At 57.5% G+C, this 18,695-nt stretch overlaps 2 protein-coding genes across 17 annotated transcripts in view; both read right to left on the reverse strand.

Annotated features, from left to right (window-relative positions):
- The window catches only part of SCRIB (scribble planar cell polarity protein), a 78,882-nt gene extending 76,924 nt beyond the window's left edge, over positions 1-1,958 (reverse strand). For all 15 annotated transcript variants that reach the window (XM_066626474.1, XM_066626477.1, XM_066626473.1 and 12 more), the window contains exon 1: positions 1,761-1,958. In XM_066626474.1, the coding sequence (XP_066482571.1) occupies positions 1,761-1,922 (162 nt within the window). In that variant the 5' untranslated portion in view covers positions 1,923-1,958. The remainder of the gene's footprint in view (positions 1-1,760) is intronic.
- Positions 1,959-4,739: 2,781 nt separating this feature from the next.
- PUF60 (poly(U) binding splicing factor 60) lies at positions 4,740-18,428 on the reverse strand. 2 transcript variants are annotated; one of them, XM_066626487.1, is made up of 11 exons: positions 18,338-18,428; positions 17,825-17,920; positions 17,132-17,221; positions 16,333-16,383; positions 14,072-14,233; positions 13,890-13,982; positions 12,895-13,108; positions 12,615-12,805; positions 9,078-9,222; positions 5,464-5,699; positions 4,740-5,152 (listed from the first exon to the last, which is right to left on the reverse strand). In XM_066626487.1, the coding sequence occupies exons 1-11, from the start codon at positions 18,404-18,406 to the stop codon at positions 4,853-4,855; spliced, it is 1,647 nt and encodes a 548-aa protein (XP_066482584.1). In that variant the 5' UTR covers positions 18,407-18,428; the 3' UTR covers positions 4,740-4,852. The 2 variants fall into 2 exon arrangements, with proteins under 2 accessions (XP_066482584.1, XP_066482585.1); XM_066626488.1 differs by lacking the exon at positions 16,333-16,383.
- Between the last annotated feature and the right edge of the window lie 267 nt (positions 18,429-18,695).

The raw sequence follows: 18,695 nt of genomic DNA on the forward strand, positions 1-18,695 counted from the left end.
ACCATCTTTGAGAAATCTTGGAGGTGCCACTAGACTGGAAGCCGGATAATGTGGTCTCAATCTTTAAAGAGGAGAAGACTTCACCTGGGGTACTGTGTCCAATTTTGGGCACCTCACTTAGATGAAGACAAACCGGAGCAGATTCAGACAAGGGTGATCAGAGCACTGGAGAACAAGCCTTTTGAGGAAAGGTTGGGGGAACTTGGCATGTTCAGCCTGGAGAAGAGAAGGCTGAGGGGGAATATGAGAGCTCTCTTCAAATACCTGAAGGGCTGTCACATGGAAGAAGAGATCAACTTATTCTCAACTGCCTCTGAGAGTAGAACTAGATCCAGCAGGTACAAACTGCAAGAAAAGAGGTTCCAACTGGATATCAGGAAAAAGCTCCTGACAGTCAGGGTGGTTTGGCAGTGGAGCAGATTGCTGAGGGAAGCAGTGAACTCTCCCTCACTGGAGATATTCAAGCAGAAGCTCGACAAGCACCTGTTGGATATGCTCTAGGAGAATTTCCTGCTACAGGCAGGGGATTGGACTAGATGACCTATTTGGTCCCTTCCAGCTCTATGAACAGCCTGTCCTTTCCTTCCCCACTAGCAGAAAACACCCAGAGACACCCTCTGGAGCCTCCTCTGCAGTCATGCCCAGTAATCCATGACAGAGTCCGTTGCCAATCACCACTCCATACCACCCAGCCCCTGAGAATCAGCGGCAACCCCAGAAGTGGCAGGATGCCCACAGTGCATTCTCCAGGGGAACAGGCCCTGCCACTATGCCACAGGACCAGAGATATCGCAGAGAGGCAGAAGGCCTCCAGAGCAGGGCCAAGCCAGCCTGGCATGCTCGCTTTGCGTGGCAGCACCTGTGGGGAGTAGTAGCCCAACAAGAAGTGCCCCTACCTCCTCGCCTTACCACCAGGCCACCCAGGGTGGCCCTCTGAGCTTCCTTTCACTCAGGAAGAGCAAGTGAGGAGGCGGGCATTCAGTCCATCCTCCTTCAGAGTGGGAGGGGGTGGCTGGCACCAGCACTCCTCTTTGAGCGTGGTCATCAAGAACACAGCAGGACCCTCAGCTCCCCACCACTCCGGCTGGAAAGGGCAGGAGGGGGCAGGCTCCCGCTGCCACCCACCTTTCTTTGCCTGGCTGGGGAAGGGGCGCCGTGCCTGCAGAAACGGGGCAGATGGTTTCTGGCTGGGGGAGGCCGACATGCCCAGGCCCCTCCAAGGCCGGCTCTGCCCAAGATCTCGGCCCTGGCCCCGGCCCGGCCCGTGCGGAGAGCAGGGGTGGGGGTCTGCCAGGCCAGGCCAGGCCAGGCGGCTGGGCTCTGGGGCCTGCCGAGCCTGCCTGCAGCTCCGAGACAGGCCCAGGCCACCCAGCGAACGGTCCAGTCCCCAGCGGGAGTCCGGGCGCGGAAGCCACCGGCCGCCTCCTGCGGGGAAGCGTCTCGCCCGGCTCCCGGCCCTGCTGCAGGCCCAGGAGGGTCTCGGGCTCCCGGTGGTCCCTCCGGGTGCAGGCGGATGCCGGCTCCGCCGCTCGGGCGCTTCTGCTGCCGAGACGACGCCCGCACCGCGGTGCCCCGCTCCCTCCGAGCGGCTCAGGGCCCTGCTCTCGCCGGCGCTTCCCGCAGCCCGCGCCGCCTCCGGGGCTCCCGGGCCGGCCGCCCTGGCGCTCGGCGCAGGCCTCGCTCGGCCGCGGAGAGCGGCGCGCGGCGCGGACGAGGCGGCGGAGGGCCCGCGGGGCGGGCGGGGCGGGGCCGGCACGCACCTTGGGCAGCTCGCGCAGCTGGTTGGCGTCCAGCAGCAGCTCCTCCAGCGCGCGGCCGTGGCGGAGCACGTCCTCGGGCACGGCCTGCAGCGAGCAGTGGCGCCGGTCCAGCGCCTCCACCTGCCGGTTGCAGCGCCACAGCGGCGGCATGCAGCGCAGCATCTCCGCGGCCTCAGCGGGGGGGCGGCATGGCTCGGTGCTCGGCCGCGCGGGGCACGCCGGGCGGGCGGGCGGGGCGGGGCGGCGCTGCGCTCCCGGCGTGCCCCGCGCCAGGCCGCCCAGGCGCCAGTCCCGGCCGCGGCTGGCGGCGCAGCTGGAGGGGCGGAGCGCTCGGGAGGGAGGCAGGGAGGGAGAGCGCCGCGCGCCCGTCCGGCCGGCCCCGCGCGCTCCTCCGGCGGGCCTGCGCAGAAGCCGCCCGCGAGCTGCGGAGGGCCGCCCGACCGAGCCTGCTGGGGCGCGCGGCTGCCGTCCCGCCTGGGGCTGCGGAGCTGGACCCCCGGGGCCCCTCTGCCCACGGCCAGGGCGGCCGCCTCGCCTGCGGGGCGGGGGGGCCAGTCGTCCGTCCGACTCGTCCCGGGATGTGCGGTCTTCCGGCGGCACCTTTTCTTCGAAGGCGGACCGTCCACGTGGCTTCTCGTTGCCGATGCGGAACACGAGGGGATTGTCCTCCGCACTCTGATCTTGGTGGTTTTGAACACTTGTAGTCCCCCCAACACCTTATTGCAGTTCTCAAACTCTGAGCAGGGGACCCACTTTTTAGAATGACACTTTGTCCAGGACCCACTGGAAGTGATGTCATGGCCTGAAGTGACATCATCGTTAAAATAAATAAGCGTAAATAATTAATTAAAAAAAATAATTAAACAAGGGGGAGCCAGTCTTTTTCCACCAAGTGAGTTTTCTCTGCAATCTGCTTGCAATGACCCTCCCAAAGAATCACGGAGATCTCCAGCCCTCCCCAGTGCCCACTTTAAGGTTCTTCTATTTCAGGCACATCAAGATAAAGACCCAGCTGGCTTTGCAAGTGCAGAACAGAAAACATTCCCCTTGCTGCTTCAAGCCACTTTTTAGTGGGGGGGGGGAGGGAAGGCTGCCTTCTGGAGCATTTGTTGCACTCAGGTTCCATCGGATCAGGACCCTTCCGGTGTCCTCATTCCCTTGCCTGCCCTGACCACAACCCAAGGCACGTCTGCCTGCTCACAAGTAAACACTTGCATGTGGCTTAGTTTCGCTTTCCCTAGGGATCAATACTTTTGCAGCTGGGAGTGAGGTACCTCCTTCTCGGGTGTTTTTGGGGGGCTGCATTCATTGGATAGGGACCATTCTGGTGCTGTTAGATTCCGCAGCCTGCCCTTGCTGTTGCACTAAGGCAAGTTTGCCTACTCATGAGTAAACACACCATACAGCTCAGTTTCACTTTCCATAGGGTTCCATGCATTTTTTGGTTTCTGATGTTTGAGCCATAACTTTTGAAGGAAAGCAGGTATTTAACTCTGGGATTTTTTTTTGCATTGCATTCTGCTGGAAATTCCGCATCCAACGGTATATGGCATGACAGGGTTGCTCTTAAAACTGATTTTAGCGCATCATCCCCAGTGCACGTCACCCCTCCTTGCGCGTCACCTGGTGCAGTCCGCACCCCCTAGCAACGCCAGTGGGGCCAAGGGAAAAAGAGAATTCATTTACATTTAAAATCTGAATAAATTTACATAAATGAACATATTAGAGATGGAATTTATATGAATGAATGAATGAATGAATGAATGTCTTGCAATAGTTCAAAGCCTATAAAAGGCCTTGCACAAAGCAAGACCAGCCTTTTCTTTACTGCCACTTCATAGATGTGAAACAGCAAGTAGTGGAGGGAGCCCTCGTCACACAACACACACAGGTTGAAGAGTTGGCCGTCACGCTGAGAGCAGTTGCATCAGCACAGGCTCCAGCAAGTCTACAGAGGGCCAGTGTCTCATTGGAGGCTGGGGGCTCCACGAGGGCCGCAAGTGGCCCCAGGGCCGGAGTCCGGGTGCTCCTGCTCTACACCATCCCCCTAAGCCTGCAGTTTTCAAACTAGCAGGGAGTTTGAATCCCGCAGTAAGTCTTTGCGGGGGCGGGGGGAGGCAGCTTCCCGTTTTGCAGAGGCGGAGTGCGATCGCCGCACTCTCTTTCCCTGACCCGGGGAGCCCTGCAGGTGCTCACGCCTGGCTCCCCGCAGCCAGGGACAGCTGCTGCAGGGACTGGAGGGTGCACCCCAGTCCCTGCAGCCCGGTCAAAAGGGGAAGCGGGGCGATCGCGCACCGCTTCCGGTTTAGCGGAGCAGGGAGCAATCACTCCGTCACCTTCCCTGACCCGGGGAGCCCTGCCAAAGGTCGTGCAGGGCTCCCCGCACCCCCGGGGGGCTGCAGGGGGCTTGGGCAAGTGCACCAAGCCCCTGCAGCCCCCCTGAGCGGCGTGATCCTGGGGATCGCACCATTGCCTCCTCCCTGCCTCCTGGCTGCCCCCACCCCTTAAGGGGAAAGGGACCAGAACCCTCAGGCTGGGGCGTCACGACGCCCCAGTTTGAATACCACTGCCCTAAAGCTGTGCCCTCAAGCATAATGAAATGCTCATTTCTGGCCATCAGCTGCTTAACAATGTCACTTCCTGCCTAACAACATCACTTTTAGCCCTCAGCAGAGGCCAGGAATGGCCAGCAGTATGAAATGAGTTTCACTGCTCTCGAGTGCCTTCCTGCCACTTCCACTCGCCTGTCAACACTGCCAAAGAGCTTCTGACTCTGTCAGAGGCTCAAGCACTGCTCCACCCACCAAAGCTTCCAAGAGGCAGAAGAGGCCCTCTCTGCGTCTGGGGAGGCAAAGCCCAAAGAGGCCACCTCCCCTTCTCCAAGACCAGTATAGCAGTGATGGCTGAAGCCTGAGAAGGGGACAGAAACCTCACAGCCTCCACCCTGCCCAAGAGGAACACAGACTCCGCCCACATCAGTTGTCCTCCTTTGCTTTTATCCAAAACTACACAGACTTCACAGGAACACAGGGCACTGAGGCAGCCCTGACACACGGGGCTGGGGAGAAGGGAGAGTCTTTCTGGAGAAGAGTTCATGCCGAGAGGTCGCTGTTGTCAAACCTTTCCTGATCATACACTTCAGCCACCACCTTCCTGCCCGCAAACCAGCGCCCATTCAGCGCCTGGATGGCTTTGTGCGTCTCTGAAGCCATGGAGAACTCGACAAAAATCTTCACGATGATTTCAGCGTCTTCCTCCTCGCCCTGCTTCTCCTGATAGATGATGACCCTGTTGACTGCTCCAAACTTGCCACACTCCTCAGTCACCTCCCCTTCCAGATCATCATCAATGTCCTTGGGGTCCACCATGTTGCGCAAGACCATCACAGTTGACTATGGGGGAGTAATGGAGGAAGAAAAAGGTTTCACACCACTGGGCCTGCAGAACAAGATGGCCACTCTCTACCAACCATGGCACCTCCTGTGTGTGCAGGAAGTCCATGGGGGGGTGCCATAGCCCTACTCAGGCATGCTGCTCTGTTAACAAGGCTACCACACTCTGCCCTTCTTCTCCACCCCCAGCTCATCAGGAAGCTGCCCAGCCCTCCCACTAACACCACAGCCACAAGATGTCACCCGCTGCCTTCTAGAGGAAGGGAGGCAGGATTGCTTCTCCCTCCCGCTCCCATCTAAACCCCATTCACCTCCTGTTTCCGGAGAAGCTTCTGCATCACCATGTGGCGGGCGCTGCTACCAGAGATGCTCATGTGCTCCTGCTCACTCAGCATCTCCGGCCGCTCCGACTCCTGGAAGACCTCCTCCTCTTCCTTCTCCTTCTTCACCTCCAGCAAGCCCAGGGTGGGGGGGCTGGCCAAGACAGGGTTGACCACGCCTACCTGGGGAATGGTGACAGGAATGGGTGGGCGAGCTGGAGTCACACCTGTGGGAAATACACAAGGAGAATGCATGGCTGGAGCACCACGAGGCAACTGAAGCAGCCCAACCCCGTTCACGTTTATGTAGAAGTTGCACTGCAGTCAACGGGGTCTGCTCCCAACTCAGTGTGCCAAGGCCTACAACCTCAGTGAAGCTGGTGAGATGCAGCAGCCCTGCTGGACCAGTGGAGTTCGGGGCAGCTGCTTCTGCAAGGCTGATAAGGAGGGGCATGCAGATCACAGAGGAAGAGGCGCCACTACACAGCCACAGGTTACAGCCACATCTGGTCAAATCTGTTATTCAAGGGAGACAAGCCATGGCCAGCAGCTGCCCACCAGGAGCAAACTCTGTAAGGCTGCTTTGCACATAAGAACAGCCCCACTGGATCAGGCCATAAGCCTATCTAGTCCAGCTTCCAGTATCTCACAGCGGCCCACCAAATGCCCCAGGGAGCACACCAGATAACCTCATCCTGGTGCCCTCCCCTGTATCTGGCATTCTGACATAGCCCATTTCTGAAATCAGGAGGCTGCACATGCACAACATGGCTTGTAACCCGTAATGGATTTTTCCTCCAGAAACTTGTCCAATCCCCTTTTAAAGGCATCCAGGCCAGACGCCATCACCACATCCTGTGGCAAGGAGTTCCACAGACCAACCACACGCTGAGTAAAGAAATATTTTCTTTTGTCTGTTCTAACTCTCCCAACACTCAATTTTAGCGGATGTCCCCTGGTTCTGGTGTTATGTGAGAGGGTAAAGAGCATCTCTCAATCCACTTTGTCCATCCCCTGCATAATTTTGTATGTCTCAATCATGTCCCCCCTCAGGCGTCTCTTTTCTAGGCTGAAGAGGCCCAAACTCCAGAGCCTTTCCTCATAAGGAAGGTGCCCCAGCCCCGTAATCCTCTTAGTCGCTCTCTTTTGCACCTTCACGGGCTGACCAGAATGGTGGCTGGTACAGCACTTTGATTCTCTGTCCCTTTCCTCAAGGTCCACTATGGTCTGGGTGGCTGGTGTGTTCATGGGCCATCCGCCTGCCACAACCCCAAGACAGATCTTTCACTGGGTTGGTCATCGATAGCTCAGACCCCAGCACCTTACGCGGACGAAGTCTGCACATTTTGGCCCTCTCCATGGCTGTGTGGCATTTGTCTTTCTGTCACCACAAAGGCCACCAGAGTCACTCTGGGGGACAGCATGGTTCCTCAGTAGCAAGGGAAAGCAGGGATTTGCAAGATTGAGGCCAGGGGACCATTTCCTCCACCTGCAAGCTGAGGTGCTGTGGTGAGCAGGAGTTTCAGTCTGATAATCAAGTTCAGCACTACCCCTCCCAGCAACAGACCTGCCTTGACCCTGGCCTGCTGGTGATCCTGCTGGAGTGGCACCCTAAGCCCTCTTTTCTGTCTGTTGTGTCGTCCACCACCCACTAGTAAAGGGAGGGGAAAGAGTTGCAGAAAAGCTGGGCTGGATGGTGGTGCTCGCTGGTCTCAAAACCCTGAGGACAGGAGGCTCCTCTTGTCCTGCCCTCACTCTGGTTCCAATGAAGCTCCCTTGGTGGGAGCCTGCCCAGGGAGAAGGCAATGGAGAAGTGCACAGCCAGCAAGGCAAGAGTTGGCAAGGGCAGGCCTGGGGAGCCTCAGACCTAGCTACGTATTCTGTGCTTACTGCTGGGACGATGGGGGGGGGGGCGGTATTGAATTTTTAGAAAGCTCTGTTGGGACTTGAGTGCAGGGGAGCAGCTCTGTCTATCCGTGTGGCCTGTTCCCCTTCATTCAAAGTTTCCACTTGCCCAGTGGAGAAAGCACTGACTAGAATTAAACCTGCATGGACAGTAAGAGTAATTTCTGGCCAAGACACCATTTATGGCCTGCTGGAGAGAAGGATGAATACCAAGGAAGAATCACAGAACAACCTGGCAGTCAACCCACAAAAAGTCAGGCATGTCACATTTCCAGGCCCTACAGACAAGCAGAAGCTGGGAGAGACAGACTTGCGCCTAGGAGAATTTGTGTCAGAAAAGGCAGTCAGCCTTTCTGAAAAGGCTTAGCCAGGAAATTCAAGCAAGCACCTTGCTGGTCAAGACCCACACTTGCTGCACACCGGGGGGGGGGGCTTTCTCACTCAACATTACATTTTCTGGTGCAAAGTGTGAGCTTTACTATAAATGCACTTTCAGGGGAAAATAAACCAGCAGTAAACACTGGACCACTTTTTCCTAAAACCATGAAATGAATCAGTTTACATTTTAAAAAAAAAAAATACGTGTTTGTTAACAGACTGAGTTTGTGTGAACACAGACTGAGCTCTGCCTACATAATTTAAGTCTCATGCAGGCAATGTGTGCATCTGCACTGCCAAATTCCACCCTGAATTCTGCATGTGCACACTCCCCCACCCCTTTTATTTAGGACAGCCTCCCTGCTCCACCTGCCTGCAAGGACGCTGCTCCCAGCCCCCACTGCCCCAAGCAGGGTCAAGCAGGGAAAAGGAGTGGCAGGCCAGAGTGGACAGAGGGGCTGTGGGCCACACGGCTGTTTCACGCTGCTGCTGGCCAAGGTCAGCCCTGGTCTGATGAAACAAGTCTGCCCTGTGCTGCAAAAGGGGACCTTGTTACTTCAGGTGCATAGAGGGACTGGACCTCATAGCTAGATAGCAGACAGCAGTCAATCGCTGGCCAGTTAAAGAATGTTCCAGTTAAAGAACCCACCCCTGGCTTAGGGAGGAAAAGCCACCTCGCCAGGTTCTGCTGCCAGCAGCACCTCCAGGGAGAGCAGGGAATCTGCGATGGCCCTGGCACCTCCAGGCCACTGGAGGGTGGGGCTGGAGCCACAGTGGGCAAGTGCCCAATTGGGTGGAGGAGGAGGGGGCAAGGACCGCTTCATGCCACACATTGGTTAACCATGACAGAATTCACAGCCACCATCTAAAGTTAAGTCCGCCAGCCAACTCAAAGGCAGGACAACTGTAGCCACTCCCAGTCCAGCAGCATTGGAAAGACCAGCTTCACCTCAGCTGCATCAGCAGAAAACAGAATCACCGACCCCCTCCCCTTGCCAGAGGGAATGTTCTTGGCTCTCTCTGGCAATCACCAGAAACAACCCAAGAGCCCTCCTGTCACCTCCCTGTCCTGCACTTGGGACTTGCAAGACTTGATTTTCCCAAAGTCTAGAGGGAACCTTCCAAGCACCAAGCCTTACTGCATGTTGCATCTTGTGTGCAAGGTTCTCCCTTTTCCCCTATAACCACCCTACAGAGTAGATTAGACAGAATAGGTAACTCATCCAAGATTGGAACTCGGGCCTCACCAGTCCCAACCCAACACTCCAACCACTATGCCATGCTACCTTCCCAGGGATGCCCATCTTGTCTTCCAGACTCACCTGTGATGACTCCTGGTGCTTGAGCTGCCATCACAGCCTGTGGCAGTGCCCCCAGGGGCTGTGCCAAGGTCAAAGCCGGTGTCACCAAGCCAGGAGTCGCCAATGTGCTCAGCACTGCAGCACCCGCCACACCTGCTACCGCTTCCTGCAAGGCAACAGACAACAGCATGATGTCAGTTCTGCGAAGACAGCCTTCGTGGCTCCCTGCAGCTGCCCTCCCCCAGCAGCAATTCTCATGTGCTATCAAGAAAAACAGGTCCAGTGGGTCCCACAAGGGGCTACCGTGGAAAGAGGCACTCCTTCCAGCATCAGGTGCTCACTGCTCTCGAACATGGCATGGAAATGGGCAGGAAAGGTAGTGGGTGGGGTGTCGCCTGGGATAGACCCTGGCAAAGCAGGCGCCCTCAGGAGTAAGGGATAACTACTGCCTGGACCCAGCCCCCAGGCAGAGAGTAGGGCCTGAGATCTCCCAACACCTGGGGCTGATCACATGGCCGGAAGGGGTGGAGCCCTCGGGGCTGGCTGCTGGGTTCATAAGGAGCCCAGCAGCCAGAGGGAGAGGTTGGTCTTCCTGGGCCTCGGACTCCTTGAGGATCCCTTGCCTTCCTTTTACTGGACCTTCACCTTGAAGGGGCAGGAGGCACCCCTCCAGCTGGGGAGAGACCACCAGACACTCTTTGGGGAAACAGCACTACCACTGGGGCAAGACATGTGGGCCCGGCAGCCCTCTGTAGGAGCTTGAGGGACAGAACACCATCCCTGCTGAGGGCTCAGTGCCCCACCAAAAAGCAAGGCTCTCCAGACCAAGGGACACGATACAAAGGCACAGGGCCAGCCCAGACCTTCCATCCACCCCTAGGCTGGACCAAGGACACCAGCAGTATCCATAAGAATGTAACAGCCCCATTGGATCAGGCCATAGGCCCATCTAGTCCAGCTTCCTGTATCTCACAGCGGCCCACCAAATGCCCCAGGGAGCACACCAGATAACAAGAGACCTGCAAGGCTTTCTGGGAATTGTAGTTAAGAACATAAGAACAGCCCCACTGGATCAGGCCATAGGCCCATCTAGTCCAGCTTCCTGTATCTCACAGCGGCCCCACCAAATGCCCCAAGGAGCACACCAGATAACAAGAGACCTGCAAGGCTTTCTGGGAATTGTAGTTAAGAACATAAGAACAGCCCCACTGGATCAGGCCATAGGCCCATCTAGTCCAGCTTCCTGTATCTCACAGCGGCCCCACCAAATGCCCCAAGGAGCACACCAGATAACAAGAGACCTGCAAGGCTTTCTGGGAATTGTAGTTAAGAACATAAGAACAGCCCCACTGGATCAGGCCATAGGCCCATCTAGTCCAGCTTCCTGTATCTCACAGTGGCCCACCAAATGCCCCAGGGAGCACACCAGATAACAAGAGACCTCATTCTGGTGCCCTCCCTTGCATCTGGCATTCTGACATAACCCATTTCTAAAATCAGGAGGTTGCGCATACACATCATGGCTTGTAACCCGTAGCGGATTTTTCCTCCAGAAACTTGTCCAATCCCCTTTTAAAGGCGTCTAGGCTAGACGCCAGCACCACATCCTGCGGCAAGGAGTTCCACAGACTGACCACACGCTGTGTAAAGAAATATTTTCTTTTGTCTGTCCTAACCCGCCCAACACTCAATTTCAGTGGATGTCCCCTGGTTCTGGTATTATGTGAGAGTGTAAAGAGCATCTCCCTATCCACTCTGTCCATCCCCTGCATAATTTTGTATGTCTCAATCATGTCCCCCCTCAGGCGTCTCTTTTCTAGGCTGAAGAGGCCCAAACGCCGTAGCTTTTCCTCATAAGGAAAGTGCCCCAGCCCCGTAATCATCTTAGTCGCTCTCTTTTGCACCTTTTCCATTTCCACTATGTCTTTTTTGAGATGTGGCGACCAGAACTGGACACAATACTCCAGGTGGGGCCTTACCATAGATTTGTACAACGGCATTATAATACTGGCCGTTTTGTTCTCAATACCCTTCCTAATGATCCCAAGCATAGAATTGGCCTTCTTCACTGCCTCTGCACATTAGGTCGACACTTTCATCGACCTGTCCATCACCACCCCAAGATCTCTCTCCTGATCTGTCACAGACAGCTCAGAACCCATCAGGCTATATCTAAAGTTTTGATTTTTTTGCCCCAATGTGCATGACTTTACACTTACTGACATTGAAGCGCATCTGCCATTTTGCTGCCCATTCTGCCAGTCTGGAGAGTGGCAGAGTGACAATGCCATTGCTCCTGTTGACCAGTACTCTTCAGCTTCTTGTTGGACTTTTGCTCTTGAACTGATCACCATATCCTGGTATGGTGCATATCCTTAGAGCCGTGCATCTCTAAGTTGTGAACCAAACTGCCTGAAGGGCCAAGTGATGTAATTGGGTCTGGATGAATGTGAAGCATCTCACAAAAACAAACCTCTGCCAACCCAGCCAGCACTCCCTGTGGTCCTTCCCAAGCAGGACAAGTCAGTGCATTTCACCTCAGCCATCCTTGAAACCCCAGGGGCAAGGGCAGGAGGCATCTATGAACTTAAAGGGGGGGAGCAAAGTCTTCTCCATCAGGAAGAAACAGCAAGTCCCACTCTTCCAGCACACTTATACAAGGACATGATACCTTCCCTTGGGAGCAGAGATGTTCCACTGGATACAAGCCAGGACCCACCTCAAGCCCTCACCGGCACCAGACAGCCCAACCCCATGCCCTGCAACTCTTGTTCAGCCCCCTGGTCTCCTTCCAAGCCCCCTAAGAAAGGGGCTTTTCAGTCTAGGAGGAACATGATTGAAACACACAAAATTAAGCAGGAGATGGATAGAGAGGTACTCTTTTCCCTCTCACATAACACCAGAACCAGGGGACATCCTCTAAAATTGAGTATTGGAAGTTAGGACAGACAAAAGAAAATATTTTTTTACCCAGTGTGTAATTAGTCTGTGGAACTCCTTGTCACAGGAAGTAATGATGCTATCTTACCTATATGCCTTTAAGAGGGGATTAGACAAACTTTTGGAGAAAAAGTTCATCATGAGTTACAAGTCACGGCGGGTACGAGCAAGCTCCTGGTTTTAGAGGTAGGTTATCTCTGATTGCCAGATGCAGGGGAGGGCACCACGAGGCAGGTTACGTCTGTTGTCTTGTGTGCTCCCTAAAGCATTTGGTGGGCCACTGTGAATACAGAAAGCTGGACTAGATGGGCCTTCAGCCTGATCCAGTGAGCCTGTTCTTACGAGCAGGGACTGGCTGGGCAACAGCATGCACTCACCCTGGAGAGCTGCCAAGAGGCGGAGAAGCAAGGTAATGGAAAATCAGGTAGTGCCACAGCAGTAGAGTAGGGGGCCTTCCCAAGATAGAGCCTCTGGCTAATAGACTTCACTAGGCACACTGAGCCCCATCTACAGTTCACATGGGTCCAGAATAAATGGCAGTGGCGCTGCCATGCATGGCTCTACCCCCCCCCCAAAGGATGAGTCATGTATCCAGGCTCTCCAGGTGTTACACCTCACCTGAGCTGTGATTTTCGCAGTGGCAGCAGCGGCTGCCACTGCTGCTGCAGGCGGCAGGCCCCCTGGCGTTGCAGGAGTCAGGAGCGGCATGGGTGGGGTGACAGCCTTTCCCACTCGTAGGTATTGGCCCCCCAAGTCAAAGAGATTCATGGATGAAACGGCATCTTGGGAGGACTGTGCCTTCTCATACTCTGCAACGAGGAAACACAGCCATGGAAGGGCAGCTGGCTCTTGCTAGGCCAGTCCCAGAGCCAGGCGGGGTCCTTCCTGCTTCACTCACCAATGAATCCATATCCTTTGTGTTTCCCAGTGGTGGGGTCCCGAGCCAGCGTGCAAGACTTGATTTTCCCAAAGGCCTCAAAAACACTCTTGATGTCATCATCTGAAAGGTCCTGGTGGACTGATGTCACATAAATGCGGTTAAAGGCCCGTGCCTCCTCTGCCAGCTGGTCTATGATGGGTTGGGCCTGCCCGATGTTGCTGGGCCTCCCAACCTGCAAGGAAAACGTGACTCAAGTGAGGAAAGTCAGGCGCCATAGAGTATAAAACTACTTTGGCAAAACAAAACCACTGCCTCCATAGCAGAGGCCCGCCAAGCCATCCGCTCTCTTCCCGGGACACTAGGGAAGAAGGTTCGCATGTACTATTCCGTCCCAACACTGTCACATACTGGCTAGATGCCAAGCTCTGCCTCCCTAGGGAAAAGAACATGTACCTCTGCAGTTACATGCGTGTGTGTGCAATGCTGCTTGAAGACGCAGGGAGATGTTCCCTTTCCTCTTTGCCATGGAGAAAGCATTGCTCACTCCAAGTGAGCAAGACCAAAAGCGCCAGTCTCCTTCCTTGCCTCTCAGCTGCAGAGGTAGGCAGAGACCACCCCATCCCTGCAGTGCCACCTTTTTCTCAGTGCTTCAGACACCCTGCAGGACGAGCCAGAAACGGGGGGGGGGGGTCCACTGCTCAGAGGATCTCAGCTGAGTGAGGGACAAGGTTCATGCCTCCCATCTTGGTGAAAAACAGAGGGGCTCCTGGGCATCACTGCTCAGCAGAGGCAAACAGGAGAATTATATGAAAAAGGAGAGCTGTAGGGCTTTGGTGGAGGCAGCCAGGGTAGGCCATAACCTGGGATTTGGGCTCCAGAGGTTGGTTCCATGACTGTGCCTCAGTGACCCCCTCCGTGTAATGATGCACTAGGCAGAACTGAACTACGCATACAAAACGCCAGAAATTTATCTTCAGAGCAGAGCACAGTCCCAACCAAACAAAAGTACGCACCTTAATGTTCCGCCCTCCCAGCATGACAGAGTTCATCTGCTCCAGGGCTAGCTGAGCCGCTTCAGGAACCTCGTATTCTACGAAAGCAAAGCCCTGGTGGGAGGAAGAGGAGTGCATGAGGCAAGCAGACAGCCAGGCCTCGCCAAGAGCTTCTCCTACCCCAACAGTAGCCATCAACCAACCTTGTGCTTCATGGTCACAGAATCCCAAGACATGTCAATGCTCTTGATGGGGCCAAAGGGAGCAAAAGCCTGCCGGATGGTGTCCTCTCCCAGCTCATAGTAAATAGAGCCCACGTAGACCCGGCACATGATGGCCAGGGCCCGCTGCCTCTGGGCCGCCATCTGCATTGGAGAGAAGGTCTGGTTGGTCAGCTTGGGGGGCCACAGGGGGGCGAGGAGTCCTCTCTCCCACACCACCCTCCCCAGGAGCAGCAGGTGGCTCCCAAATAGCCAAGGACAGCACCTCAGCAGCCCCTCCCCACCCAACTGGATCATCTCACTCTCAACAGAGGAAACCCCCTTCACCTACTGCAGCCAACAAAAGCCAATAGCCTCCCCCTTTTTACAGGCAGCAAAAGATTTAGCTCTGGGCAGCTGTGCTCATTTCCACCCTCACCTAACAGTCCCTGTGCCCCAGCCCCCTCCCTAGCCATTACAAACGCTCTCTCCCTCTCAGCAGGCACCTTCAGAAACATGCCCAGAACACCCCCTCCTACCCAGAGGCGCACGCAGCAAAGCCTGCCACTGTCCCCAACAGGGACAGCTACCAAAGTGCTTCCTGCCCTGGCCAGGGTCCTGCACTTGGGTAAGGAACGCCGCCAATCCCACCTTCGCCTCGCTCCCCTACAGCCATCCCTGCCGGGAGGCAGACCTATCTGTGCACCACAGCCAGGCTGGAAGTCCAGCAACAAGAATGGTGCAAGGAAGGGGGAAAAACCCCTCCTGTTCAGGGACCGAGGTCAAAGAGTGGGGGGGACCCCTGAGATTCCGTCCCCACATCAAGACAGCAAGGGGGGGTTCTGGCTCCTCCTTTTGGGGCTGCAGTGGCAGCACTGGGGCTGGGCAAGGAAGCCAAGGCAGTACTCAACACTTCTCTGGTGGAGAAAGTAAGGGAACCTCTGGGATCCAGCAAGCCACAGAAGTCCAGATAAAATGTGCCCTCAGGACTACAGGCCTCCTTCAAGTGAAGGGTGACTTAACGCACTCTGCCCCTCTCCCCTTCCCCACCTCGAACTCCAACTTTCCAGGAAAAGTATCAGGAAAAGCTCAAAGCCATGCTTCCCCTACACCAAGCACACTGGACCGGGAAGCAGCCCTTGCTGGCTGTTGGAACTGCTGTGCACGTTCGGCCCAGCAAAGAGGCTCCTGACGTTGGGCTTCCTGGTCGTTCCTGCACACGAACGAACCAAGTCGGCTTAGGCACCTCGGGCTACGTCTTCCCCAGCGTTCAGGAGCCAGCAGAGCCAAGAGCTAGGGAGAGAGGCCGCGAATGCTCACAAGGAGAGCCAATCCAAGCCTGCCCCGAGAGTTTACCTACACCTCCTGCTCGCAGGCAGTGCCTGGCAGCCACCAAAGCTCAAGGACAGTGACTGGCTGCTCCTACCGTTCAGTGCCCATGCCTGTGCTGGCCACATGCACAGCAAAAGGGGAGCAAAGCTGAACTAAGCCCTCACAGCCTAAGAGAGCAGTCAGGCATGGCTCTGACTTCGAGGCTGGCCTCTTGCAGCAACCGCAGCAGACCCAGGAAGATACTTGCTCATCTGCTCCTACAATCCAGACCCACCAGCTGCGCCTCATCTGTCCCCATGCAACTGTAGAAAAAAAGGGCCTCCCGGCAAGCTCCACAATCCGTCTACCTTACTGGCTCCCCGGACACAACAGCCCAGGAGGCGCTTGCAGGAAATCAAGGGCTTGCCAACCACAGCCAAATGACCTAGTCTCCCCACACAGCTGCCTGCTGAGACTGGCCTCTAGGTCACGCTTCAGGTCCAACAGGAAAATACATCTCCCCCCTTTCGCAGGTCAATGAACCAGGGTGCTCTAGTTGTCTTCAGGATGGGGCTCCAGCCTCTCCTACAGAGGCCTACAATTTCACAACTCCCAGTCTCTGACGTCCCCTGCCCGGCCCACTGGCAAGTTACCTTGGCAGCTACTGCTAAGCCAGGACCTCGGCACCCCTAGAAAGGCGGCTCTCCCAGCTGCTGAGCTATATGCGCTCACGCTCTCTCACTGACTGACTCTCTGCTCCACCCCTCCAAGGGCCCCGGCTGTCCCGGTCCCAGATCTTCCTCTGGGGAGCTTACACTTGGCCTTGGCTGGCTGGGCATGTCCAGAGCAGGTGGGTATGTGGAGGGAGGGAGGGCGGGCACATCTAAGTCCTCCCCCACACTAAGCCCTGACTATGACCAAGTGCCCCAGAAGAAGTGAATGTGTCTATTGACCGATTGTAAAGGTGAGAGAGGATCTCCAAAGCCCATTGTCACTGCTGCCATCTGAAAGACAGTAAAGACAGAGTTCAGTCTGTGGGAGCTGAGTAAATGGTGGCTTTTCGTCAACACTCAAGCGGAAGAGGACTCTCCTGGCTCGCCTTCTCCTCCTTCCATCCTGTCTTCCTTTCTTCCTTCATTCCACCTGCCTGCCTGCCCGCCGCCTCCTCCTCACTGCACAGCCCCCTACCAGCCCCAGGGAGCAAGGTGTAGAGAGCTCAGGATTAATTCAGTCCTCAACTGTGGGGAAGCAACCCCCCAACCCAAAGCCCCCAATGTGTCCCTGGCCAACCAAGATTCCCCACCAATTCATGATTTGTAAGAGGTGAATGGCATGCAGCCACATTCGCAGCAGCCAGATGTCCCCTTCAACTACTGCAGACTGATCACTGCTCCCAAGACAAGAGCAGACACCTCTGCTAGCACAAAGCCATTGCACCCAGTTACCCCAGCGGGCCCAGTTCAACTCCGGGCAGAACTCCCAGCAGGGAACCTGGTTCTACTCAGGCAGCTAAGCTCCCCCTCCCCAGGCAGCATGTGCAAGCAGGTGTGTGGCCCTAAGAAATCGCAGGGCAGGCTAAACAGGACACACTTCAATTTCTCAGCAGAAACAGAAGTGGAAGTACCTGGCTCCAGGAAGGTCCCAGGGCTGTGCTATGATTCTAAGTGCATACAGAGCTCCACCTTTGCATGGGGGAGGGAAGGGAAAAGGAGAATCAGAGGCAGGGACTTCTTGGGGGGGAGGCCGCCTCACCTGCAGGTTGGTGAGCTGCTGCTGTTGGTGGGCAATGGTCTGCTTTACCAAGACGCTCTTGATGCTCTGCTCCATCGCGTACTTCTTGGCCTGGGAGCACAGGAAGGAAAAGGCCAGAGTCACAGAACACACCGTCGCACTGCCTGTGCGCAGCGCCAGCACTGGTCAGCCAGCACCACAGGGAGCAGCGAGCGAAGACCCCAGACCGCTTCGTGCACAAGAGCCCTGGCAGGACGAGCGCCCCCGCACACCCCCACGGAGCACAGGCAGCCCTGCAGGTGAACTGCTGAGCCAGAAGCAGCCCAGAGCCGGCTCCACTCAAGGAAGGTGCTGCTCGAAACGAGAGCCGCAGAAAGGCGAGGAGCCCCCAGACCACCAGGCCAGCGACACGGGTTCCGCTCTGCATGTGACCCCCCACAGGCACCCCACTCGCCCCCAGCAACCACGACGGAGTGCTGGACTCGGCCTGCACGGCAGCTCACGCTCGTTTCTTCCAGCCAGGAAGCCCGCTGGCCCCCTGGGGACTGTGCAGCCCAGCGCGGCAGTGGCGCCGAAAGACTCGCAGCCCACGCTCCCTGCGGGCGCCCCAGCCTGCCAGCCGAGCGAGCTCAGGAGCTGCCCAGACCCGAGGCCAGCGGGCTGCTCTCCCGCCGAGGGCCCAGGAGGCTCCCGCGAAAGCCCCTCCGAGCTCACCTTCTGCAGCGCCTCCTGCTGCTCAGGGGTGAGGGGCGGGAGCCCCAGCTTGGCCGCCGTGCTCTGCCCGTTCTCCACCTTCGCCGTCTCCGCGCCCTGCAAGGAGAGCCCGCCGGTCAGAGGGCCCGGGCCGCCTCCAAGCCTCTTCCCCCGGGCAGGGCAGGGCCGCGCCGCCAGCGGGCTGGCCGGAGGCCGAGCAGGGCGGCGGGCGGGCGGGCGCCGCTCTCGAGGGAGGCCCCTCCCCGACTGGGCCCCGCCCCAGGCAGCGCCCGGCACGAGCGGCCGCCCGGCCCGCCCCGGCCCAGCGGGTGGGGGCTTCGAGGCCGGCCGGGCAGCGGCGCCGAGGAGACTCGGGAGGGGAGGGGGCCCGAGCACGCATGCGCAGCCCGCCTGGCGCCGAGCGCACAGGAGAGGCCGCGCCGCGCCACCCCCTCGGCTGCCCGGAGGGGGCCCGGCCTGGCCTGCGCTCGCCTCACGTCCCGGCCCGCGGCAGGCGAGCGGGCGAAAGCTCACCAGGGACAGCGCCGCGGTCGCCGCCGTGGCTGTCGCCATGGGGGTGGTCGCCGCCGCCGCCGCCGCCATCTTCGCCGCCGCTCCGCCTGTGCGGTCTCGCGAGAACTGGGCGTCGCGGTGGGCGGGGCTGTCTCCGGCTCCCGGGGCGGGGCCTCCCCTCGTGCCCCCGCCCCCTCCCGCCTGCGCCGACGCGGCGGCCCTGCCGCGGCTGGGCGAGAAGGTGCTGCCCGCCGGCCGCGAGGAGAAGCCGCGTCCCTTCCCGCCCCGCTGCAGCGGGCCGCCCGCGCCCTCCTGGACCTGCGGATCCCCCGCATCTCGGCGCAGGCCGCCCTCAGCCAAACCGGTCCTGCACCCCGGC

Source organism: Tiliqua scincoides, chromosome 4 (assembly GCF_035046505.1).
Source record: "Tiliqua scincoides isolate rTilSci1 chromosome 4, rTilSci1.hap2, whole genome shotgun sequence".
Taxonomy (NCBI): domain Eukaryota; kingdom Metazoa; phylum Chordata; class Lepidosauria; order Squamata; family Scincidae; genus Tiliqua; species Tiliqua scincoides.

What these genes read in the sequence shown, in the direction of transcription:
- PUF60 (XM_066626487.1), bottom strand. Translation starts at nt 18,406, where the DNA reads ATGGCGGCGGCGGCGGCGGCGACCACCCCCATGGCGACAGCCACGGCG. An exon ending in CTGCGAAAATCACAGCTCAG is followed by an intron (nt 9,223 to 12,614) that starts GTGAGGTGTAAC and finishes GTTGCCTTGCAG; the next exon opens with GAAGCGGTAGCAGGTGTGGC. An exon ending in AGCTTCTCCGGAAACAGGAG is followed by an intron (nt 5,153 to 5,463) that starts GTGAATGGGGTT and finishes ACTCCCCCATAG; the next exon opens with TCAACTGTGATGGTCTTGCG.